General features: G+C 38.4%; 1 protein-coding gene across 1 annotated transcript in view; it reads right to left on the bottom strand.

Annotated features, from left to right (window-relative positions):
* PRKAR2A (protein kinase cAMP-dependent type II regulatory subunit alpha) overlaps positions 1-20,211 on the bottom strand; it is a 73,283-nt gene extending 53,072 nt beyond the window's left edge. The window contains exon 1 of the mRNA XM_068960247.1: positions 19,770-20,211. Coding sequence (XP_068816348.1) covers positions 19,770-20,037 — 268 coding nt within the window. The 5' untranslated portion in view covers positions 20,038-20,211. The remainder of the gene's footprint in view (positions 1-19,769) is intronic.
* Positions 20,212-27,302: the final 7,091 nt, after the last annotated feature.

The raw sequence follows: 27,302 nt of genomic DNA, 5'->3' as shown, positions 1-27,302 counted from the left end.
CAGCAAATTCCACCAACATCTTCCAGATGTCTGCTTGATAAGGTAGGGACTCTGAGTGAGGCTTTATAAACTAGCAGATTTTTTCAAAGACAGCTCTGGTACAGAATACTCTACAGGCCAATATATCTTTTGTTAAAGGAAAATAGAAAGAAAGTGACAAGAGTTCTATGCATGCTGCTTTTTTTTTTTCCTTCCCCTCCAGAAGATGATGGAAACTCAGAATCTGGTTTGAGATGGATGGGAAAGATTTTGATGTTGTGTCAATTGAAGCATGCCAGATATTCAGAGGAAGACAAAAGCTCAGGGAACACTAGGAAGGAAGCAAGTTCTTTATGATGATGAACTGACAGAACATGGATAAACAAAAATAGAAACCATGATCCAAGATTGCCTGTAGACGCATCTAGATCCTTTTGATAAGAGGGTTTTATATTTATTAAATTGGAAAGTAATAACAAAAAGTACACTAATATTAAACACAGTTTATCTCTCCACTACAGGAGAAGTAATAGAGGCATAGATATGTCTTCATTTCCGGCACTAAGAAAAAAAAGTGTTAAGTAGCTAAAGATATAATATATAAAGCCAAAGTAGCAACACATCCTGGTCTCCGTATTTAATTGTTTTTTTTTTAATTTGGGCTTAGAAGTTACAGAAAGAAAATGGAAAAATACTGTCTAGAAGCCTAATCTTACAGAAGCTCCTGGTACTTGCATTCAGAGTTGTTTTAAAATCCCTGTAATAGAAAAAAACGTATTAACTTTTTTAAAAGGAAAATTTAAGTCAACAAGCAAGATGTCTGTGTCAGTTAAAAAAGACATTTTACAAAGCTATTAAAGCTATCATACTATTTTAGGTTGCCTCTTTTTAAAAAGATACAAAAAAATTAATATGCAATCTGGGATGGACAGACTTTAAACAGTTGATAAATTTGAGGAAACCCAAAAATCTTAACTGAGCTTTCTGAAATAAATCGGGGACTCTCCAGTCATAATGTGCTAGTCAAGAACTGCTATTAAGAGGAATGGTTTGTTTCTGTTAATTGAAGACATTTTAGAAAAATATATCACTATTTTAGTATTCTCATTCCATGATTGAGATTCCATGAATTTGCACACTGTGGGATGGTACTATGTTGATTTTTTCTATCAAAGATTAATTCAGTACCAAAAAGGACCATAATCACATTATGCAAGGAAGCTCTGCTCACAGAACTCAGGAGGTAATACAGCCCGACTGAAGTGTAAATACAAGTCACAGAGAAGGAACAACCATCAAGCAGCATTACATATTATCTGACATTGCAATGGCATTACCCACACAGCCCTCTCCTATTTCTTGCTGACGTGTTTCAGAGATCTAGCCAAACACCAAAGTTAGCACTTTTTTTTTTGTTTTTTAAGGAGTTGCTTTTCATGGGTGTAGTCTATATTATAAAGATGAAATAGACAGCAGTAAGAGGTGCACTTGCTTTCCAAATATGGAATTAGACAAAGCCCCAGTCCTAAGGTGCAACCTCAGCTGAAAGGACACATTTCACAGTGATTAAAGATATAACTGCATGCTGACATTACAACAAAGATTGTTAGGGACTGAAATGAAAGACAGACTTTTTTCAAAGATTAGAAAGACAAAATTATACAGAGCACAGAAAAGGAATGATGCCTCATAGTATTAGCAGAGTTGACAAGAAACTGACAAATCTTCAAAAGACTGCCAGGAGAGAGGGGAGACAGGCAGGCAGCACTGCTAGGTAAGACACAGTAAGACTGTCTAAGGTGACCGTTCAGTGAGAAAGGGAAATTTAAGCTTGCTCCTAAACCCAAGCAAGGAGGAAGGCATTTCAGAAATAGGGAAGCAAAGGAGCCACATTAGCAGTATTATAAAAGTTTTAAGAGCCAGAACGATGTTAGGCTTATAAATCTAACCAAGTAGATGATAAAGAAAAATAGGATACTGAACACGTTTTGGAAGGGCCTTTTATGGGGATGCTTTGAAAACAAAAAAGCTAGAAAGAGTTAAAGATGAATTTGAAACTACAGACTAGCAGAATCACCACATGAAGAAGAAACAGCTGTAAGTTCCATTAAAATACATGCTTCGGACAGGAAAAGACAGTTGCATCTCATCTAGGGAACCACGAAGCATCCCCCAAACAACAAGAAATATGGGCAACTCATCCACATGTCTTGGCAAAGTGGCAGATGAAGGACAGCTTTTTCTTCTTCCAAGTCTCTTGACTTTTCTCTATTACCTTACCAAGCCAGGTTTCAAATTTCACCTCTTTAGTTACCAGACTGCTATCACAGCAGAAATGGAAGATACTAAAAGTATATATATATTTTTAATACCTCAGGGTATTTAAGACCTTTGAAATGTAATGAAGATATTACTTTGCTCTGAAATTGTTTTGGTAGAAACTTTGAACTTTGTTGTTCAAAGCAGCATTTAACTCAGACCGACAAATACAATTCTTTTAAAGGTAAATCTACTTTTGTATTTCAAATGATTTTTACTATGGCTTTGATTTCCAAGATATTTAGAAGACTTAACTTCACGTGTTCAGATCATTTAAAATGTCAGAATTTAAAGACTTCTGGCTAATCTTTAGCCTTTTATTGGTGATAAGGTGCAGTGTCACTACTACATGTTACAAATTAACAACACTTGACTCTCTTTTGGCTTACTTGGAAAGCTGAGTTTCACTGAACATATTTGGAAATCCCAAAGAATTTTTCAAATGAGTCCAAAAATGTCAGTTAGTTATGTCTAGTCAACTTCTCCATTTTGACTGTTTGCAATTGTGCCTCTTCCATAAAGGATTCATTGTGCCTCTTTTATAAAGGATGGCTTTCCAAATATTAGAGAAATGAACTAGGTACAGGTCAACGCAATGGGAATAAAACTGAGACAAACAAAAGACAAAAAAATACATATAAGCCTGAGCTAAATATTTTATATATTTCACTATCATAAAAAACTTGTATTCCATCACAGCCCAGAGCCACTACTATTAAGTCTAAGGTACGCAAGTCCTTGCCCCAAAGGGCACAGTCTCAGTCACTACTGACCTGTCAGTAAAATCAGCCATGGTCACCTGTTTTTTCCTTTTTCAGAAATCTGGGTTATTAGTGGGACTTTTGATTAATCAACTGAACGTATTACATACTACGAAAATTTCCACAAGAGCAGTGACCCACCGCAGGTCTGTCAATCTCAGATGCATACAGGGAAGTCTGATTCTGCTGGGCACTTTACACATTCCCTCCTAAAGGGAATGGCACCTACACCAGTGGTCTGGGACTGCAACACCAGAACTAGCTGTCTGAGGTCGAGACACAGCTTCTCCTCATTCTGAGATTATGCAGTCACTGCTGCTCTCTCCCAAACCTCGAGGGCAATTGCACGCTCAGTCTTACTGTGGTCTAGATTTTAAAAACACTATCATATGAGTATTATCCTCAAAAATGCCATACAACCAACTTCTCTGAAAGTACGCATAGATCACCGAGGCAAGTACCCTTACTCAGGCCAGAAACTTCTGTTGTAAAATTAAGTACAAAAAGGATGGGAGGCAAGCACGTCACAATTACAGTAATAGCACTAGTGAGTTAAACAGTGTACCGGATTTACATATTTCACATATCTTGTCACTGCCTTTTCTATAAACTCTTCTCCTGATATACTCATTCCGTTCTCACACTCCTGCATTCTGCCCAAAAGGATGACTACAACAGCAGAAAGGAGGACAACTACAATTCTCACTCACATAGAAACAACGCTTCCGCTTTCTGTTTCAGTAGCGCGCTTAACCCTGTTATTTCCAAGACTTTTAATATAGTTCTACTATCAGCACTTTACTTAATATTTCAGCTTACCAAAGAAGCAAGGTAAACACACACATAATTAATCTACACATCTTCACAGCTGGATTGCTGCTGTTTTCTGGAAGCTAACTTAGGTTCTGCAACACACTACAGTAGGGTGCATCACTGATGTTCTTGTCATCCTCTTTTATTCCTAGTTTTATGCTGTCCCTCCTGTTTGGGATGAGCTTGTCCTAATACTCCTCACAAGGCATGTCCAAATCCCAATTAAACACACATTCATATATACACTTTTACATGGTCTTTGTCAATGAACAACTCCTCAAATAACAGTTGAAGCATAGGATGTCTAGAAGTTATCTATTGCATCATCTGTCCTTTAGGCAGTGGCATATCTTTTAAGGCACAGCAAATACTGCATATATTCCTAATATTTTTCTCAGTGCATTTGGCATTTAAAACAATTTTAGTAAGACATAATGCTGTATTTTTATCTGGATGCATAATAAAGAGTTATTTCCTCCTATATATAAGGAAAGATGATGACAGTACACAGATATTCTTGTGATTCAGCAATGCAAAAAAAAAAATTTTGACTATCTCCCAGTTTCCATCAGAAACCTAACCCTAATTTTCCATTCACTGCACTATATTTTAAAAAGATTCCATCTGCTCTGTCTGTAGTACACATTAATATTCAGAGGACATCTGCAGTGTGCAGACCAAGCTTTTAATTGGACTCATGTCACAGCTACCATCACACAACACTGAATGTAAATGTTGGATATCTGCACTTGGCAGCTGCTTTGCAGGCTTATTATAAAGTCCCACTGAGAATGATAGTGATTTTAAATTATGTGGTATCAGAGCATAGAAGGTATCTTAAAAAAAAAATTACCATCTTTTTTTTTTAAATAAGTTAATAGCAGCTTCATTTGCTTCAAATCTTTGCCAATATGTGGTTATATAAAGTCACATTTTCCCAATCATCTATGTACTTTCAGCTTGTATTTTAATAGTTTCTAACAAACAGGGCAGAGTGAGCGGCCATCTATACAGAGGAAGAAGTAGATATTTCATTACACACACAAACGGAAGTTATCTGTGCAATACAAGCAACTAGTTGTTATGCTATCAAATGCAAACTGATTTTTTTTATATATTGCAAGTTATTTAAATCTTATCAGTAGGTGAGAGGGACATAGAAACATTTTCAGAACAGCAACACTCATTTTTCATGAAATACACATTTTCTTGGAGAATGTGTCTTCCATTATCTTTGTTACAGTATCACGACAAGACATTTTCTGAAAAACCTAATAAGACCATTGCTCCTTAAGAAATAGATACATCGCCACAGAAATAATTAGACAAGTAAAGGCAATGTAAGAAAAGAAAACCATCACAATCCAACTGTTTCAACTCTTTCGCCCTTCTTTGACAGGCTAACTGGCTTAATGGATATTGTTTAGCTTTAGTACAGCTTCTAACACACAAAGTCAATTATACTCAGCAGAAGAGGAGGACACAACTGCTTGTGCTCACAGCATACATACATGGTCAGTCTCAGGCCTGCACTCACACTCTGCCATGTCCTGCATATCCACCACCGTTTCAGAACACACTATGGCAAAAGCGCAACAAACAAAATCAGAACAGCCAGCAAGGTTTCAGTATGAAGCCTGAGCACACAACCAGCTGAGAGACAACCACTGATTGCATCAGGGTTTCTTTCCAGTCTGCTTCAGTGCAAAGTCAAAAGTGTCAGCAATAATTTCATCAGTGATATACAGTATCCTACAGACACCCTTGAGTTTGCACTAGAATAGAAGGGAAGAATTAATGTGGCACTTTGGATGAGATACAGTTTAAGAAGCTTTTCCTTTTGCCTCTTAGCTATTTACAGTCTCGGATAAAACAGATTGAGCTCACGCTCACAATCATGTACTGCATCTCATGTGATTGACAGTAAGAAACAACTTTAACTGAACTAGTTCTACAAAAGAGAGCAATACAGAAGAAAAAAAAAGGAAGAAGAGAAGATGTGAAGGTCAGCAGAAGCAACCAGCAACACTGACAGGCCAGTGTTTTATGTGCCTAGTATGGGTGTCACACAGCTATACTTGTTGGGTCAACCTGAGCTCAGGATTGTATAATTTTAACTACCTAGGCAGGATTTAAAATAGCATCCCACAGCTAAAATAGGAGGCACACAGAAGTCCCTGGTTCCTTGCCCGAGTCACTTCTACTTTCGTTATGGATTTGGATGATGAAACACAGCATGCTTTCACAACATTTGTGTAAGACAAAGCTAGAATAGGTTGCAGTCAGCTGATTTGATCTGTATAAGGGAGCAAGAGGAATTTCAATCAGGAACACCAGCATCAAGCTTCACTTCAAGCTGATTCAGAGCCTAATCTTACACAACCACACATAAATCAGGGCATAAGAATATCTTTATATGCCTAGGCAAGATGCTCTAAAAGCTCATTAAAACTCACACTTTAAGTTCCAATGGTAAAAAGGCAAAGTAACCTTAAATTGCAGATAGAGGCATAAAGAGGCTGTAGTTTCAGCCATCCTTTTTGCTGGTAGGTAACTACAAATTCTGACAGAGCCACTGTTTGGGGTTTAGTTTAGTCAGGGCTTTTTTTTTTGTTTGGCTGTGGGGTTTTGGGTTGGGGAAAGAGGAGGAACAGAGAAATAAACTAGGTTTCTTCAATTTCTTACCACTGGGCATATTCTCCCTATCTACAAACTGAGCATTTTCTTGACTCTGATCAGTGATGACCCTACTATATCATACCCAGCAAGTACATTTCCTACTAATGCCACATAAAAGCTAATAAGCATTCACATCCTGGGCAAACCTCAACATACTTATCAGCTGTCTTAGCCACATCAGCATAGCAGGCATCTATTATCAGCTGATTATCTACAATAACCTCTGCATCCTTCCCCAAGTCACTGTCTTCTAGAATATAGCACCCTAGCCTGTAAACAATCATCACTGAAAAGATTCACTTTTGCCTGAACAGGGCTTGAATGACCTTTCTCAAAAGATTACCATTTTAAAGTGCTGGCTCAATCCTTATTGAAGTGTCACGTTAACAGATTTTGAATTAGGTCCTTAACAAAAAAAATAAAGATTTGTTACCGATTTGTGAAATTAAAAAAAAAAATGTACTGGAATAACTAGCATTCCCATATAATTATACATGATACATTCCAAAAAATATGTTTTGGAACAATCATATCATGTATCATGATATCTGATCAACTATGTAACAATGCCTTTTAATTTTTAATAACCAAAGCCTAGAAACCTTGATCACTTGTTCATAAAAAGTTCCAGATATACTTAAACTGTAGTTTTGTTTTCCATTTAAAAATCTGTCCTAGATACATATTTATCTACAGTAGCGATGGGAGAGGTGCCACCAAGCACTGCAATACTGTTAATTTTTTTGTAGAAAAAAAATCAATAGGGTTTTGAAAGACAGTCACATTCACTTTCCACCTGTTGTGCTCCTCATACACCATTAGTTAATCCAACCTCACCGGATGGTAGGACTTTTTCTTACAGAATTTTATGTCTTCAGAATCACAGTGCTGGGCACCAGGATTTGTGCCTCGCTTCCCCGTGTCTCTAGAATGTGAGAATTCTCTGTCTGAGCACAACTGACTCTACCGTCCACTTTGCTTCTCTGGTCGAGTGCTTTGCTGGGGAGAAGAAAGTGAAACACGACTCGCACCTAGCCCTTCCCCACCACTGCGGTAAGTAACACAGCCTCAGCTCTGAGGAAGACGACCACCAGAGGACTGTGGAGTGGCACAAAATTATGAGATTGCACGGAAGGAACAGAAGATTATCATGGATTCTGCAGAAGTATTACTGCTAACATCTCTGGCAGTTATGTGATTCTATATCTACAATACCAAATACTACTGCACGATTAGTGCAATTATCCATCAGTAATCCAAAAGTGGATCTTGTTCCATTGAGACATAAATTGTGAGACAATATTTTCTTATATAACACCACAGCTGTAAAAAGACTAATCTTCATGTAAAGAAATATTTTGATAGACAAAAATCTCATAGATGAAAACAAACCAACCAACCCTTCCAGTAATTACATACTGTGCATTTTCACAGTATGGGGAATTTCGGGAAAGGAGGAAGGGCGAAGACTGACAGACCTGTCCTGATCACTAACAAGAGATAACAGTAAAAGTCAGCATGCTCTCACCAGCCCTGGAAAAAGACTCTTTTATTTTCCCAAGAACATTTCAAATCCCTGCAAGAGGGCACAACCTATCATTCATCCTGTCATAAAAATGCCAGTAAGATTTCCCTGACTAAAGTAAGCTGCAGTCCCAAAGATCTTCCCTTTGCTTCTCAAGCCCCCTAAAAGGATGTGGCTTTGACTTCGGCTCCCTGTATAATCACCTGACAGGCGGAGAACCCTTACCCATATTCCAGCTACTTCATCCTGTCACACCCTGCAAGAGCGGTCACTTGGAAACAAATTCCTCCTTGATACAGCCCAGTGGTATTTCTTCACTACTTTACTCTTTTGACAGTTCAGTAAATATATATTTTGCACCAAAATCAGACTTAGAACTCTGCAATACCATAACTAAAATTCTTGTTAGTTATGTTTCCTAACTTTAAGCTAGCATGATAGCAAGAACAGCCAATGTCCTTTAAAAGGTACTACATTTTCCAGGCTGTATAGAGATAAGTATAGCTACAAGATATCTGTTCTGAAAAGTTCATGATATAAAGAGACATACCAAACCTAGGAAAGAGTTATCAGCAGTGACAGCAGTGATATCTGCATGCTCATTAGCACTATGAGAGTTCAGAAGATGGGATAAACTCGTTTTGCAAATTTTTTCTTATTTTTTTTAATAATGTCTTTTGTCACACACTATCTTACATAGAATAACTGGGGGGGGGGGGGGGCAGGTTTTGCCTTTTTTAAGTAGGGTTAACTGCATCTTCGAAATATTTTCTCAGACATCTTCCTTCCCATACCTCCATTTGGTACAAAATCACATCCACCCCCAGCGTAACAACATGCATGCACATTTTAACTAAAATACTGTTTTCTCTGTTTCTTTGCACAGAGGAAAGCAGCTCTTCCAGTTCAGTCAGCCTGATCCTTTAAAGGTAAAAGGACAGCAACAAGTAACAAGTTACAATTTATAAGTTCAGTGCTACATACAGGTAGGAGAAAATAACCTAAAATACAGGTGAAAATAAGTAAAAAAAATTACTGTATGGTCATATATTACTTATGTCAGGAGGAATCACCATAAATTAGCAAAAAAGAAATACTGTACTGTAGGAAGTGAACTGTGTTCATTTCAAGAATCAGTTCATATGTGTAGCACTTCATAATGCACAAAGAAGAATTCTACAGGTTTGTTTATTAATGACAAACTAACGACCTTCACAAAATTTCTGGCTCCTAGGAGACAGGTGCCTTATTGGAGCCTTCTGCAAAATGAGCATGTGCAAGAACAAAGACTAGTGGAAACAGTACACCACTTTGCAAAAATAAGTCTTGAAATAATTTCAGAAGATAATTCCAAATGGGTCTTCATTACTATATTAATGGTAGAGTTACTAGATTATTTATATCCACAGAAAAGACCCTGAGATGCTTATTTTAATACAGGGCCAAATTTTTTTTTCCTTTTTTTAAAACAGATTTGCAAAAAAATATAGACGTTTTAATACACTGTAACAGGCAGACAGGTACATTTTACTTCCAATTGCTTTCTATTATTTTCAAAGAATAAAGTGAGCAGGTTTTGCAAAACTCCAATATGCTACAAAATTCCATGTCCTTACATTAATTGAAAGGAAAGAAAAAAAACTTCATCGTGGCAAAACTTTAGCCTTTAGAGAAGCACAGTGATGCTTGACAGGTCTTAACATTTAAAACATGCAGTTTGCCCAATGACACAGAAAATGAATGCAACTAAGTCTTCTTGCTAACTCGAGATCCTGCCTTACACCCCTTCGTGCTTGTCAACTTTATTTTTAAACTCTGCTTACTATTTTCATTCCCATTATGAACACTGATAACGTATAAGCAGAGTCACACTCTCCACGCTCTGACTTCTACTTAACTCCAATGCTTCCAACAAATTTAGCTGCAGTTATACGTATCGCAGCTACCCGACCTTTTCTATTTGAATGCTTTCCTCTGCAAATGGTAGTACTGTTTAGCTATTCAGTCCAGCCATTTCAAATGCAACTTCTTTAAATGAACTAGACTTTTGCCTTTCCAAGGGCTGAACTGAAGGGTTGGTGAAGGGTTAGTCCACAATTTAAACATTAAGAAGGAATTAAGTAACTTTTATAATGATTGTGTATCAACTTGTTTAATATTATATGTTCTTTTTGTTTCTTTATGAAAGGTATTGCTGGTTTGAGTTCGTTTTTTAAACTAGAAATATCAAGTCCTGGCTTCATTACATTTACTGTACTGTCACCAGAATTATTACTTCTGTTTCTGAGGCTCTTTCCTCTTAATATTCCGATGATATTTGAGAAGTTTGAAAAGGATGTGGCTTTAGTAAAAAGTAGCTATATCTGATAGACCCAAACATATAAAGAGCACTCGGGGAAAAAGAGCACTCTGAAGGAAGCAAGAGGATCCCTGACCACCATTCAGTCATGGGTTCAGACATCTGAAGATTCCCAGAACAAGCACAAGGAAGTCAGTATTCCTGATACTTCTAACAACAACCAAAAAAAAAAGAGCATGCCTCCCTCTTGTAAGTCTGCTAGTACTTCTCTGTACGCTGAGAACAGCAAAAGAGGGCAAAGTAACTAGATTCTCCGTTACAGGTCAAATTCAAAGGAAACAACAACTCTGCTACTTCTAGGTTAATGCAGACAGGAAGAAAAATACTGGGCAAAACACTTAAAAGACAAACATATTCTGCATCATCATTACTTTTAAATATACTCAACAAAACACTCCCAAGAAACATTGCTTTGTATTCTAATAACCTCAACTGTCACATATTGCTTTATATTGCACACTGCAAATCATTAGGGATTTACTGCTTACCTCACCTAGTGCAAAGGAGCAGAGCATCTACTCACATCTTCACCTCAAAGGTGCAATATAAGCATTATATTATTATAATTTGGCATATAATTTGTAATATGCCAAATCATTATAATTGCAGCAGGTAACAAGTACTACATGGTTCAAATTCCAGATGAAGTGATTGTTGGTAGGACAACTTCTATTACAGAGCTCCCCACAGTCACTGTTATGTACTGCTTGCACATAGCACATGTTGCAAATCTTCTACAGCTATGCAAACTTACAAATATCTGCAGGTAAAAGCTATGAAAAGCAAAAAAAAAGTGTAAGAATATGCAGTTATATTCTTTTATTATACTATATATAATTGAGTCATAAGGCATAAAATTGTTAATAATCTGATCTTTTCAACAGTCAGAAGTGAAATTGATTTCACAAGAATATAAGGGATGCTCATAGAGAGAATAAAAAAAAAAAATTAAGCCCACACAAATACGGCTCTTTACCATCAAGTAATTCTAATCCTTGAGATTGTATAAAATTCATTACACAAATTGCATCAAGTGATGTTTAAATACCTCAATTTCTTAAGCATACAGAAATTGAAGTAACATTAGTACTCTAAGGGGAGGTGAAAGAACTATGAAGTTTTAGCAATTCAGAACAAGAATGCTTGTGGAATCTTTCCCGTCCCCACCCAAAGCATCAAAGACAGAATACCACAATGTTAATCCATCTTAACAAGTAGTCTTTTCTTAACTTATCACTGAGAAAGCTTGAAGCCTTACAAATATTCATGAATTTTAAGCAGATCCATTGATAATATTAAATGTTAGAAAACTAACAGTTTCAGAACCATTACTTTTGAAAAATGGGAATTCTATCACCTTTGAATTTTCATTCCAGGGCTTTCCATGAGACATTCTTCATAGAGAGGTATTCCCCATATCCATGATAGCCGGAGACTGACCAGATCCTTATGCTATGGTATGTCCTTGTGGAAGCAATTCTTCCTGAACGATATTTCTAAATCGGGGTTAGCACAAGTGTTGCCACAGAAATGGCAGTGTTTACTGGAGGTCCAAAAGAAAAAAAAAAAACAAAACACACACACACACACACTTGCATTTTTCTTCTCATGAAATCTCTTCTGTATAAGACAGCTCTCCCAATAGGAAGCACAAAACAATATGCTACCCCAAGGGAGGAAGAACTGAAATGGAAATGAAGGGCCATTGTAACATCCTGCTCTGTAACAACCTGTCAATATACAATCACCAAGAAAAGAATCTTGGCACTACAGTTCTCTCAAAAATATGTAGGAAAGACTATACACTAGTTTCGCAACCTCCTTCTAAAAAAGACACAGTTCTCACATAAATTTCATATATTTATGAAATTTTTAGAATGCTCACTAACAAGAGAAGCGGTATTTTAAGCTTTGAACTCCTTCACTGTATACTACTCAGATTCACTGAAGGGCAAAAACATACTGTTACTAAAGGGAGAATTTTCTTTTCTTTTTTTTCTTTTTCTTTTCTCTCTTTTTTTTTTTTTTTAAAAACAAAACCAACTCATCTCTAACTTGTAATTCTAATTCTTGTTCATACAGGAGTTTAGAGAGAAATTCTTTGACAAGTTGCTCAGTTTTGCTGGTTAGACATCACCAACATCCAAAAAGGAGCATGGGGTTCCAGGGTCCTGCAAGATCACCTCAGAACGAACCCTGCCATCATGCCAGTTGGAAATGGAGCTCCTACAGGCTGTGTCATTTTTGAGAAGCAGAGCTCTTCTCCAAGCCACCCTCAGAAAGCCTTCAGGAAATAGAAGGAAAGCACAGATAGTGGTTACTTTTTTTTTTTTTTTTTAAAGAACATTCACAAAAAATTAAAATCTATCTTTTCAATCATGAATGCAGTGCTACAGAAGGGATACCTGCAGTCTCACCCATAAGCCCCAAAGGTGGAGTGTTCCTAGATGTGTCTTTCCTCCTGAAGGGAATTTCCAAGCCTATATTAGAGCAGAACCACAACTACTCATTGTATCTAATTTCCACACAGAAAGGAAATGCCCCAGTATGGAAAGGGCTAATAGCAAAACTGCTACTGATATAATGCTGGGGTTTATTGTACAGTAACTTATATAATATTTATGAAACACAGGCCCAACCACAGCAATATGAGGGAGAACTAGAAGAGAACCTCTTTTCTAAATCCCCTATTCTCTTCTATCCATTCCTGTCCATCAAAGCCATCAAAACATCATTGTGACCACTGGGATTTTTAGAACCTCAGAGAAAATGCAAATGAACACAAAGCAGCTGAGTGTCCGAAGTAATAATTCCTGGAGATTCTACCTAGTAGTCTCTTTTTCACATCTGTGCTTTAAAAAGGAAATAATCTGTTTTGCATTAAAGAAACTCATAAGTACACCACCTTTAATAAAATCAGCATCCCGGTCCAAGAGCCTTTTATATATTGGTCTTTTGTCCACATACAGATTTCTCAAATTCCCCACTACTCACTTTTCTCACCTGTGTTCTTATCATTTACCTTATCTGTTTTCTATTACAGTGACACAAAGATACTAAAAAGGCACAGTGCAGAGTACCCACCATTTTTTGTAGAACCAATGGCTAACAGTTATAGCTAATATCAAACACTCTATTAGAAAATACCAAGCATAACAGTTAAGTGAAAAGTTACTAGTACCTGAGAGAGCACAAATATGAATTGAAAAAGAAATTAAGATTAAAAATTTTAAAAATAAATTAATGTAAAAAAAAGTATTAGATGTCTTCATTCCTCACATTTTAAATCACAAGAAACATATCTTAAAATCAATGTACAATTTCCTCCTTCCTGATGTAAATTAATATATACTTAGCAGTATCCAGTAAGGTCTGCACATTTCAATCGACTAATTTATAATTCTTTCTCAGTCAGCCAGCTTATCCCTTCACTTCATACTTTCAGTTCCCCTGGTGTCTCAGGTGAAGAAAGACATATCGTGTCTATATTTTAACTAAAGTTCCTTTTGTACTGAAGATTATTGATGAAACCTCCTTGCAGGCTTCATTAAGATATAAATGACATTTTCCTTAGTACTACATCACGTATTTAAAAAAAGCCCTGGTCTAATCTTTTCATAGAATAAATACAACCTTAAGAAGAAATGCTGTAAAGAAAGTCTTGTGAGATAAGCAAGTACAGAGGCAAAAAAAAATATCTTCAGAGCTTAGAAAAAAGCTTTCAGTATTTTGTCCACGTAACTAACAACAAGAGAAATGACACCTGACTTTCTTAATTCTTAGTTTATCTTCAAGTTTCTCTCGTTTGAGCAAGATAAATATAGAGTGAAGTCCCATTAATACTAACAGCAGTTACTCTGTCTAATGCTTCAGAGTTAAGTCAGTGACAACTCGCTCTGCAAAACAAAGGCAAGTGCAAGTATAACAGTTGTAAAATGCTAGTCCTTCACTCGGTATTTTCTGTTAAACACATTCAAGATAATACACTGCCAAGACCTATAATATTTAGAAAATTGTGCACAGAAGTATATTTCTCTTAAAACATTATCAGAGATGCATTATTAATACTTTGCCTCATAACAGATTTAATGTTATTGATGGAGAGTCAAAGAGGAGATAAAACTCTAAAGCTTCTTCTATAGCTTCAGATGTCAGCACTTCCTTGCACATCCACCCATGCTAAATATATAATATTATAAAAGAAAGTAAGTGTATTTATTTCTTTATATAATAAACTCAAAGCCTTAATATAGTTTGACCATAACCTAGAGATTATGCTATCTAGAGATAGAGCTTCTTCCTCCATCTCCTTAAAAATCTAGAAACAACTTAAGCAGAGTGCAAAACAACTTTGTTACAATCACTAGTAAGGCACATGAGTTAGAAACAATTTCAATGCAAAAAATAGAGAGATGCAGTGCTAGTAACTATTAGATTATGAAAGTGTCCACTATGTGCTTAAACAGAATATCTATTCCTTGGGATGAATTTCAACCACACAATGCAATAACATTGTAAAATAAAAAGATGCCCTTTTAAGGCTCGAGGACAAAAAAAAAAAAAAAAAAGTGAGGAAAGAGCTATCATGCTTTATTCCCAGGAAATTAACAATTATGGAGAAACAGTGCATTAGGCGAATGTACTACTAAAAAGTTAAAAGCACTTCCATTTTAAAGGTAAATGTATCTCACAGGAAAGCTTGCAGTAATCCATGAATCTGACTCACATCTGAAAACGTGAACAGAATTTTCCAGAAGGACTATCATTCTCCTTATTCCTTCCTTCAAAAGTTCTAAAGATTCACATCAAAAATTTCCTTTAATTATTTCAGGAAAACACTAAGGAGTTATGCCTGACCTGTAAACCGATTTAGACACTACATAAACTCTTAGCGATTGCTATAACACCAAAATTTTGCAGTGAAAATGTACTGGACATACCAGAGAAGCAAGAATAAAGAAGCATAAGCAAATGATGTTCAAGAATAAGAACAGCATTAAGTATTCACAAACAGGTTTAAATAAATATCAAGCACTTCTGTTGACAACTAAAAAAAAAAGACAGTGATTTCAAAGATGAACTGAACTGTTACTCAGATTCACTTACAAGAGTTAATGATTTAGAAGAGTGCATTTCGCTACCGTTTCTCTTCCTTCTAAGCCCCTTCTGCTCAAATATCCTATTGATGATGTAAAGATAACATTTAGCAAATCCTTGAAATTTAATTGAGAAGCTGACTGCAGAACTAAGCAGTATGCTTTTACCTGTTCATTCAGATTTCTATGCACCATTTTTTCATTGTAACAATAGAGCACAGACAAGAGGATTATTTTGACAACAATATAGAAGCATTCTGTTTTGCTCAGGAAGCTGCTCAAGAAGTACAAGCCCTTCCTCCAACATCAAGGTGAAACCCTGGGAAAGAAAAATTGGAATTTGCACTAAAACAATTTTCATTTTATATTATATTTATATATATAATTACGTATACACACATATATAAAAATCTAAAATGACAATTGTGTATTTATATATTCATATAAATTTATATAAAATTTTATATGTATTATATGTAAATTTATAATGTGTATATTATATATAATGTCATATGTGTTATTAAACATCTGACTTTTTCAAGTTAGTGCATATCCCAATATTATTTTTATTTCTACAAATTTTGCTTAATATCTCCAAGAATACCACAGTTTTAGTATTAACTGATTACTATAACAACCAAGGAGGCGTAACATTGAAAGTTAAATCCCAAAGTCTTGAACAGCAAGCACCCCAGACCTTTGTGCAATTGCTTCAGCTGACAGGGGAGGAAAGATGCCTTGCTTCCTTCAGATGTGCTGTTCACAATAGAATTTGCTGCTCACAACCTTAGTCTCAAACAGTGGGAAGAATATTTCTATGGCTTTCATTTTGTAGCCTTTAGATGTCCCCTTAGAGCTTTCCTGCTAAGACTACCAGTGTCATGGTCAAGGACACGTTTTGAACATACATACCCATTCCCGACTACTTTTTCGGCCTGGTTTTTGAATTTGTCACTTTGCATCTTTTTCCAACGTTACCAACTTCTTCGTTTTGCAGCTATACCAGTTAAACAGGAAGGAAAGCTCATATGTTTAAGTGTAAGCTCGCTGCCACAGCCCACTGGATAAACATTCTGAGTTTTTTCCCCTGCTATCATTATCATCATCTTTCCATACGCTCCTTACACACCACGTTCTGCCAAACAGCCACCTCCTGACGTCATCTTGATCACATATACACAAATTTTAAGCAAAAAGGACCAAAAACAGGGATGAAATGCTAGTCTTTAGAGAATAAACATAAACCTAGAGGTAAGTGCTTAAGTGTCACAACAGAATAAAAGTCTTTTTTGCAATCTAGTTAGTTTCAGTGGTTTTTACCACATCGATGGAGTACCATTATGGGCAGAAAAGGAATCACTGTGGTCACTATGACTACATGCAGACATTTGCCACATACCAAAGGCTCAATTTATTCTGATTTTGAATTATTTATCTGTTCTATTACAACATGAATTCAAAACAAACAAACAAAAAATGCTCCAGATGAGTTATCTGACATGTTCTCCAACTCTTCACATGCTCACGCAGTCTAGTGAGATACACAAATTTAATGTTGTGTCCAAAGCAGAAATGTGAAGACAATCACATTATTTGTGCAGAAGTCTTTCATATACCTAACAAATTTTAAACTAGGTTTAAATTTTCTTAACATAATATTTTACAAAAAAATCACCATTTTATCTTTTCTTTCTTAATTTCAGAGGAAATATTTTAAAACATCCATTTGACCTCAGTCTTTTCAATTCAAAACTAGAATATTAAACTAGGAAAGCAAAGTGAAATTAATTGAAAACTATCCTAAGTTATCCAAAATGAGAAAAATACAATCTTAATAAAACACTGTTAGGATCTGTTCAGTTGGACCATCTGAGATTTTTTCATTTTGTGTATTTTTGCTATCTTCAGATAGCATACAGAGGATACAGATATTAGATAGCATACAGAGGATACAGATATTAGAGCCTCTGACTTCAGTATTCTCTGGTTACTAGAGTCCTCTTCAACAACAGCTATGACGGAAATTTAAAAGACATGCCGCCATAGTTGACTGCTCCCCCCCCCAATGTTAAACAACATGATAAAAACATCATTTCATGACCCTATGCAGAGACTTTTGCCTGCTGTTACACAAAATATATATCACTATTCCTTTACCAAGTCTTTGAAACGATAAGCAGGGAATAGCATACTTTTTCAGAGCAGAAGCAAAATAGTATTACTGACAGTGCCACTTGCCTCAAGGGCTCTGACTAGCACAAGTGACATCAACGAGTCTCTTTAATTTTCTATCTGAGATAAAAAGATGATGAACAGAAACTTGAAGCAAAGGAGCCACGCGCACGCTTTGGACAGCCTCACCACATAGAGCTATATTTGAAAAGTGGTTTGCCACCACCAAGTTTATAAATTTCCATCTGAACATGTTGAAGCTCAGAAGATCCTTTCAGCCGCAGTTTCCACCATTAACCAGGAAAACTTTACATTCATTTCCCTGTTCTTTCAAACCTTAAAACAAGACAAATTGGTCAAGAAATAGAAAACTAGCATTCAACAACAAAAGAAAGCCTCCACCAGGGCTTCTAAGAAAAATACTATTTACAGAAATATTATACATTTAAAAATTGACATTCAATTATTTACTGCAATTTGCTCCCGTTCTAGAACTATATTTTAAATAATCTATTTTATAAGAAACAATTTATATATAGATAACTTATATTTAGAGATGCTTTAAAATATTGATAACTTGGGTGCAAGATAAAATAACTCATAATGGTTGTCATAAATACATGCTCACTCTTGCACATCTCCTTGACTTAACTCCAGCCACAATCACTGCCCATTTCACTTTCCTCCTCTTTGCTGCCTTTCTTCTTCCTATTTCATGCCCTAAACAGAACTCCCTTCTTTGCAGGGAAAAAAAGACAGTAAATGCAGATTGCTAGATAATTCGTCCTGTTTGCATGTTTTATTCTTGTCCTCTGATACATTTGCATATTCTGTTCAGACTGCACACTTTCAAGAGAGTAGAACCTGCATTTTAGTCTGTGAAGTTCCCAGCCTAAAAGGGTTGCAACAATAGCTGGTCTCTCAATGTTTCCTTAATAACAATAACAATGTGTTCCACAGTTTAATTTCTTCTCGCTTCTTTAAAACCATTAACCAGAATACAGACATAAGAACACACTACATCCACAGGGTGACATGCAGTAATTGGTCTGAAAAAGTATCCTTTATCTATTTAAAGTCATAAACCTTTATTCATGTTATAGATCAAGGGCATAAGAACTCCAAATGAAGGACTGAAAGTTTAGGGAAAGCACGTCTTTTCACCTTTCCTTCCCGCTTAAGTTACCTTCTACTAAAGAGAGAAGATTCAGAAACGTCAGGTCCAAAATTTCAAGTTTGTTAAGAAGTACAATTCACAAACGTTTTATGCAACTTTCCTCTTTGAAGCTCAATTAAAATTCCAAGTTATAAACACTGTGCTTTGCACACCAAACACTGTTCACTATGACAGAAAACAAATGTACAAGTAGAGTTTCATTGTCCAGATCAGGTAAATATCCAGTATCTTTTCTATCTTAGAGAACTGCAGCATAAACAGAAGGACACAGGTGGTTTTGAATTGTTGCTCTTTAGCAACACATCCAAAAGCTATCTCAGCGCTTTAAACAAACAACACTGGGAATGAAAAAAAAAAAGAAGTACTTAGTTCATCCCCAACTTCAATGAAGAACACGTATCCTTATCCACTTGTCCACTTCTGCCCTTAAAACATTGTGGGCAAGTACAGAAGAAACTGCACAATAACACATGATCTTCCCCTATCACATGCCTAGCAGTCCGCTCATTTCACTCCGATAACTCTGCTCAGTCCCCGGGCACGAGCTCGGCCGTTACTCGGGGACCTCCGCACATCTGCTTTCTGGCACCCACCCCGGGAAAGCGTCTCTCCTTTCGGGCGCTACGAGCCCAACAGACCGAGCAAAGGCTTCTCCCCCCCCGCCCCCCCCCCCCCCGCCCCGAGGACAACCCTGCTGCAGGCGCACGGGCTCCCCGCAGCGCAGCACAGCCGCAGCCTGCGGAGGGCCCCGGCGGCAGGATCCCGCGGCGGCGGCGGGCGGACGAGACTCGGCCGGGGCCGGGGCCGGGGCCGGGGCCGGGACCCCCCCCCCCTCCCGCCGCCGCCCCCCCGACCCGGCCCGGCCGCCGCCCCCCGGCCCGGCGCTCACGCTCGAAGTCGGAGTCGGAGTCCTCGTCGCCGCGCTCGGGCTCCTCCTCGCCGTTGGACTCGGTCTGCATGGGCTCCCCGTCGAAGTTGACCCCCCTGCGGCCGCCGCCGCCGGCCGCCGCCGCCGCGGCCTCCTGGTCGCGGGCATCCCGCAGGCGGGCGAAGTAGTCGGCGGCGAAGCCGAGGAGGTCGGACGGCCGGTGCCGCAGCACCTCCACCGTGTAGCCCTGCAGCAGCTCCGTGAGGCCCGGCGGGATCTCGATGCTCATGGCGCCGCGAGTGCGGAGGCCGCCGCCGCCGCCTCCCGCCGCGGCCGCTGTGGCGGTGGCGGGCTCGGGCCTCCCTCGCGGGGCGCTGACTGACTCCCGCCGCTCCGGTCACGCCAGCCGCGCCGAGGGGAGGGGAAGGCAGGGGAGGGGGGAGGGGAGCGCCCCGGCCGCCGCGCTGCGCAGGCGCGGCCACGAGCGCGGGGCCGGCGGCCGCGCACGCGCCGAGGGGGGAAGCGCGTGCGTCACAGTGAGGCGCGGCGCGAGCGCGAGCGGGAGCGGCGGCGGCGGCGGGCGCGAGGGCGGTGGCGGGGCAGTGCGCAGGCGCGGCGCGGCGCCGAGGGGAGCAGGCGCGAGGCGGGCGTTCTGGCGGGAACCCTGAGGCGCCGCGGGGCGCGCGGGCTCGTGCTCGTGCTCGTGCTCGGCGCCTCGAGGCCACCAACGGCCGCGGCGCCATGAGCAACGGGCGGCCAGCAGCGTGCGGAGCGTCAAAGAGGCTTTGCGTGGTGTTGGCGAATCTGACTTTGACGTTATTCCCGGAACGAAGCTAAGGGCTTTGTGTAGTGACGAGAAAATACAGGCTGTGGAAGCTGGTGGAGACTCTTGCTTCTCGTCATCCGGCATCTTCAATATGTAGAAGTATTTATAGCGTAAGGAAGGTTTTTTTACAGCTTTTTTCAGGTTAGTCACCACATATGTTAACTTATTTTCTTTCCCCTCTCCTTTCTGCAAAGCCTCAGTGTTGGTGTATATGTTTCCAAAGAGCAGGGATGGAAGAAGGAGGTTTTCTTTGGTTTTGACTGGGATTAGGTTTTGGCCCTCTTTGAGCCCTCTAGTTGCTCGTCAGAATAACTCAGTTAATAAATACTCTTAAAAGCAGCGAGCGCAAGAGGAGTCAGCAGGTCTTTGTACCTCTTGGTAAAATCTTTATAAAGCCCCAGTGTCATCATCATGACATGGTGATAATGGCATTGATCTACTTCATACCGCACATGTGAGCGTGGTAAAGATGAAGTTTTTCTGAAATGTGAAGTATTTCATCAATTGCTCCTATGTGTGAGCAATGGAGATGCCTGTTCATATGTTGGCAAATGAGTTTTATTCAGATCGTTGCTTATATTCCTTGTAAAAAATGTACACGCTTCGCGCTGTTATCTGTTTATATGTGCAGGGAAGGTTTGGCAGGTGCCCAGTGGTAGACTACTCACTGTGTGGCATGGAGCCATCCGCCCTTAAGATTTGGAGTTGTTGGAAAGCTAGTCTTGGAAGGAAACAGGCCTGTACAAACAGGAGTCGAAGGGAACAGGGATGTTGGCTTGGTGACGCCACTGCATGTTGTCAGTGTAAATATTTTTATTTAATTCTTCTTTTGTTTCAACAATAAAAGGGCAGAAATTGACATGTACTCAAAATACAGTTTTAATTTACAAGCTCAGAATTGGCTGAGGCAATTTACTGTGTGTTTTGTTTCTGTTTGCTCATGTGCCAAAAGGTCCCATCACATATCCAGATGGTTCTTACCACACTCCCATACAAAGATAGTCTGTTCATCGCTGTTGCATGAAGGGCACAACTGAGGATCCCAGAACACCGTATTCAGAGCTTTTTCTGACTATTTTCTGTGAGAGGGGCCACTGGGAAATTTTGTGGCTCTTATTCGGCACCCACTGTCTCTGTTACAAGATGTTCTTTGTAATATGGTTCTCATATTTTTATGTAGGGTAAGGTTACTTCTGTTATCCATACTTTCTGTTATCCATACTAAATTAACAAATTAGAAACAATCATAGGAGGTAGATTTGCCACATCTCATCAATTTATCTGGATTCTGGAGCTGTTTCCGTTTCTGTTGCTTTTTACAGCAGGCACAACAAGCTATATTCCTTTTCTTGAAAGATAATTCATGACAGTTGTTGCTTTTTCATGTCACCCCTCTCTTACTATCTTTCTGATGGTCTCAAACAATACCAGAGCACGCTGCACCTGCTCGATGTGCATACTTTATCTGCTGATAAGGAACTGTTACAAGGAAATGGTTTTGATCAATGAGAAAACCATATTTTGTTAGTTTCCACAAAAAATATATTTCAGATTTCTGATGAGATCTTCTTTCTTTTGCCAGTTCGGTGCCAAAGATGTTATTGCTGGTAAGGAGGTAAAAATGGAATTTAAAAAATGCTGTGAAAATGAAAAAAGAAAATAAAAAATATAAACGTAAAGAACAGAAAGCTTTGGCAAGTAGGGTCAGGAAAGAAAGAGAATCGGCAATTGCAAGGGAAGACAATTATTTTTCTTTCCCAGTCTCTTGCACAACAGCCAGCCACCTGACAATTGCCTGCTTTTGGCATTACTCAGCTCATGTATCAGCTTTTAACATTTGTTGATAATTTTCTCTCATTTGTGCCTGTGTATATAAATCTGGTTATTTATATGAAAAAATGTGTTACCAGTAAATATTGTTAAGTCTCTGAAGAGCTACATTGTGTTAGCCTTCTGATATTTATATGTCCACATGTAACTAATCAGCTTCACAGGAACATAAACAGTGAAGGTCTGTTCAGCCTCTCTCTGAAGGTCAGTGCACAAAATAAAGAGCATCCAAGGTCACATGAAGCATATTTCCAAGCTGTTTTATACCACAGTTTGTCACATTTCTTTGTATACTTTTTGTTTTGTAACAGTCAGAATTGATGGCACGTTTATGCAAGAGACTTGTCTGTGATCAAGTTAATGGTAATACTGCATGCTGTGCATACATATAACTCATCATAAGCTTTTCTTTCTCACTAGGTTTGCATTAGCTTTTTAATTATTATAATAATAAGCACCCACATTAAAATAATACTAGAAAAGATATTAGGAAATGCATTTTCGGGCTTAATTTTGTCCCCTCTATAATAATGTCTTTAATTTACACAGCATGACCAACACTTGTTTTTCTCCACTGGGTCCCTGGTTTACTCAGCACATGATATAGAATTAGAGTTGAGTGACTGATGGATCTGGCCCCCAAAGTATTTCCATCAATTATTTTTAGGATCATATTTTCTCTTTTTTTTTTTTTTAATAACTGAGAACTATTCCTATATTTTTCTTGTACTCTTGCTTTTATGCTCCTAAATGTTGAGGCCTCTTCCCCTCACTCTACCTATCCTAGCCAGTCTTATGTAATTTTGGAGCACAGTTAGTGAAACTATGATGGAACTTCAGTGTTTGTCCTGCCAGGAGGAGAGGTGAAGTTGCAAGTTAAATGTCAAAATAGTCTGCGTAGTCTTGGCACTGGAGAAACATAATCAGATTAACCCTCCAGACTGGCTCTTTAAAAGTAAAATAAATCCTGTTATAACAGGTAATAATTTACTTCTCAATAAACATGTCAGCACCAGCCAGAGTTCAGATGCTATATCAACATATGTACATCTTGGATTAATTACGTTTGCCTTCAAATTCACTACAAGTAATTCAGCACAAGGATAATGTGAGAACACATTAAGTATTCTGATGGTTGATATTAGAAAACAGAATCTCTTGTTTAAGGGTAGGTGGATTTATTATCATGAGCATAGCTCTTGCGTGTTATCGTAGGTGACACGCTAGCAAGCCCTTTAAAACACATATATTCCAAAACAGTCCTGAGTAAAAGTCAGCTTTAGGGCCTTCTATAAACAAAGTGAAATCCTGCCTGCTGAATTGTGGAATTCATTGCTGTGGGATGCTGTTGAAGCAAAAAGTGAGAATTCATGAGGAACAGAGTCAGCAGTGGCTTTGAAATTGAGAGATTGGCTGCAGCTTTTGGCTTTAAATTATCTGTTGGTTCCAGGTAGAAGGAAAGATCATCTATAGTTGCCCTGTTTCTTATATCACTTTTCTAAGCATCTGCTAGTGAGCACTCTTGGGACAGATCATTGGGCTTGAGTACCCTTTGGTCTGACCCACTTAAGCTTCATGAATTAATCTAGTCAGGGTCCAGAGCATCTTAACACTGTAGGTACTATTTTTTATGCATTGTCCTATACCAGGATGGTTCATATTAAGAAGTTTTAAGCCAATATTAAATAATTCAAAGGCCACATTAATAAGTATAAAAAACATGATAAAGTCAAATAAGTTAGGCATCGCATTTGTGACCTCTTAATCAGATCTGCTTGCCATTTTCCTATGTTTAGCTGCCTGGTAACTAGTTTATGCTATGCAGATGTAAAACGTATCCAACCAACATCATGGAGCCATAGAGCTGAAGACAGACAGAACTGTTTGAACATCTTAGGCAAAATGCTGTAGATTTCGGGTCGTTACCTTTCCCACAGTCCCCTCTGTACTGATGCCAAGAACTTGGGTTTGGCCATGTATTCTGTCTCAGATAGTCACAGTAGGAGACTCTGCAAAGAGCGCGTAAGCGTGGCTGCTTTCTGCAGTTTGCTCCTCTTGTACTTCTCTAGCATCTCCAGCTGTTTTTGTAGGGATATTAGAGGGTGCATCCCTGGCTGTTTCTTCCACTTTCCAGTTCTGAACTCGCTGTTCCTGACTCCTCTAATCACCTTCTGAACTTGCGAGTATGATGTGCTTCCACAGTGTCTCATGGCAGCAAGTTTTGGAAGTTAACTCTTATGTAAAGAAGTATTCTCTTTAACCAGTTTTTAATCACTCTTCCTAGACTTACCAAATGCCCCCCTGGTCCTAGTATTGCACGACCTGGTGAGTAATGGTTCTGCATATGTTTTCTTTGCGGCTGTGTGATTTTGCAAAACTCAATCTTACCTTGCCTGAGCTTTCTCTAAATTCTCCTTCAAAGATAGCTGCTGCATCCCCATGATCACATTAAGTACTCTGTTCTGTACATACCTTCTCAAAGACTGCTATGTCCATCTTGAGTACTGCATGCAGTTCTGGTCTTCACATCTCAGAATGTGGTCTCACCATGGTTTTACCTAGCAGAAAAACAATGTTGTCTGTTTTGTTATCAGTCTGCTTTGTTGGGATTTTTGGCTGCCACATCACAATGAACTGAAGGTATCCAGTCTTGATTTGAAGGCATAAAGAGATGAAAAAATTTCCACTTCCCTCAGCGTGTTTCTCCAATGATTAATCACCCTCATTGTTAAAAACATGCCTAATTTTGTGTTTGAAATTTTGTATGTTTAACTTTCAAACTTTGGGGGTTTTTGCTTTTTTTTCCCACTTGCTGCTTTCTCCTGTCACTAAAAATGTGCATATACATCATCTAACTGTGTGCGTAATGTAGACAGAACTTCTGAGTCTTCATTATAGCAGAGGAAGTCATATTAACAAAAGAAAGAATGATCCTGGGCTTAGCTACCAGGATGCAGAAATCCTTCAATACAATGCACAAGATAAAACAGCTTCTCCTGCTTCTATTTGTTTTTCTTCCTAGGAAAATACTAAATCTAAGAGACTAGAGCTTTGATGTCCTAATGAGTCAGTTTGCTTGTGGCAGTAAGCAAGTTTCATTCAGAGTATCTATTTTTCTTGTTAGCTTTTAACTTGAGTAGAATGAGTACTATATCTCAATAAATGAGACTAGTGCAAACACAGGGAGAAAAAAAATATCAGCCTTTTGAATAATATATGTAACTACTGGTTTCAGTTGAAATATATCACTCTGTCACAAACCTTAGTTAGACAAACATATTATGGGTAATTCCTGGGAAGATACTTTTCTGCATTCATTGATAAATCTCAAAGTATCAACCTAGGAGAATCATCATAATTTAATTTCTGAACACAGATAACTGATTCTGTTGGTGACACAATAATTCAGGCAGTCATCAACTTTAAAATACCTGACTTCATAACACATTTGTCCTAGCTGTTAAGTAGATTTAAAAAAAAATCTCTAAATTTTACCTCAGTCTTGTTTTACTTAGAGCATAAAAATGCCACATGTGTGGATCTAGATAAAAGTACTCTCTGTGACGTAAGATACGTGGGAAGACCATGCTGTTTCAGCTACCCAGAGCAAGACTACTTAGGAGATGTAAAATTTATGCATTCTATGACAGGGAAGCTGTAAGCATCTGCACTCCAATGTGCAAGGGGGAAATACACAAATAAGAATAGTGTGTTAGTCTCTGTTTCCTGGTACCGAAAACATTACATGAAGAACTCACCATGAAGCTACTACTGAATTCTGGGCAGAGGGAGCTTGCAGAGATAGACCTTTCTGCATGTCCCATGGTAGCCAGTCACTCACAGGCTAGCCCTAACCTTGCTGAAATAGCTATGTAAAGCTTACAGTACACCGGTTACTAGTGTCACTAGTTACTAATTGTTACTAAATAAAGGGAAACAAATTTTACACTGTTTTATTTTAAGAGAAGACATCAAATTAGTCAGCCTGTTATGTTGTTCAAAGACTAAATCTAAAGTGTCAATTTCTATTTAATTTTTTCACCAGACCCTGTTCAAGCAAAAGTTTTATCTGGGTTAAGGGGTGTTTCCCTGCAAAAGAACTCTGAAATGTGTTCCTTTCCTGAGCCCTTCTTTGCAAATCTGGAAGTCTTTTATGTATATTCTTGTCCTTTCCCTCCCTGTCTTTTCACATTTCTACTTTATGCAATTCAGATTGCCAGAGTATTGCAACTCAGATTGACTGTAATGCTGTTCAGATGTGCCGCTACCTGTCCTCTGAAATACCTTAGATAAACATCTGTCTATCATTGCTCTGTGACTGCAGCCCCTATTTTCACATCGACCTTTGTCATTTTTGTCCACTGAATGTTATTAATAGTTTCTCTGCCATACACACATCTTGGCATTTTGACTAGCTTGCTGCCAAATACCATTGCCATTCTCAAAACTTCATCTCTAAGGGTTACCCCCAAAACCATCATCTCTTCCTCTCCCCTTCTGCTTAATTCCTCCATTGTGGCAATTTAAGCCTCCTTTCAGAATCAGCCTGTGAGTCTTTCCCTCCTCTTTCAGCGTTTGATCCCTTGCTGCAAGAAGGCTGTAAGAAGAAAGCTGTTAACACATTTCACTGTTTCCAATATTGGTATGTCTCTTCCCCGTCCTTTCATGCCTACAGATCCACTCCATGCATTGAACTGCACTTATCTGAACACATGGTAATATCAAATTGTACTGGGTGTGAAGAGTACGTTTTACCAGTCCTTTCATCTCAGCTCAGTGTAAACTGACTCACTAATTCTAAGTACTAAAATTGCAGTAATAAATGTAAATTACAACCGTAATAAAAGAGCTTTATCCACCAAATCCCCAACCTTCATTTTATATTTTACTCTGAAAGC

This window comes from Struthio camelus, chromosome 14 (assembly GCF_040807025.1).
Source record: "Struthio camelus isolate bStrCam1 chromosome 14, bStrCam1.hap1, whole genome shotgun sequence".
Classification (NCBI taxonomy): Eukaryota; Metazoa; Chordata; class Aves; order Struthioniformes; family Struthionidae; genus Struthio; species Struthio camelus.
The sequence above is the reverse complement of the archived record's forward strand: the minus strand, read 5'-3'. Positions and strand labels throughout refer to the sequence as shown.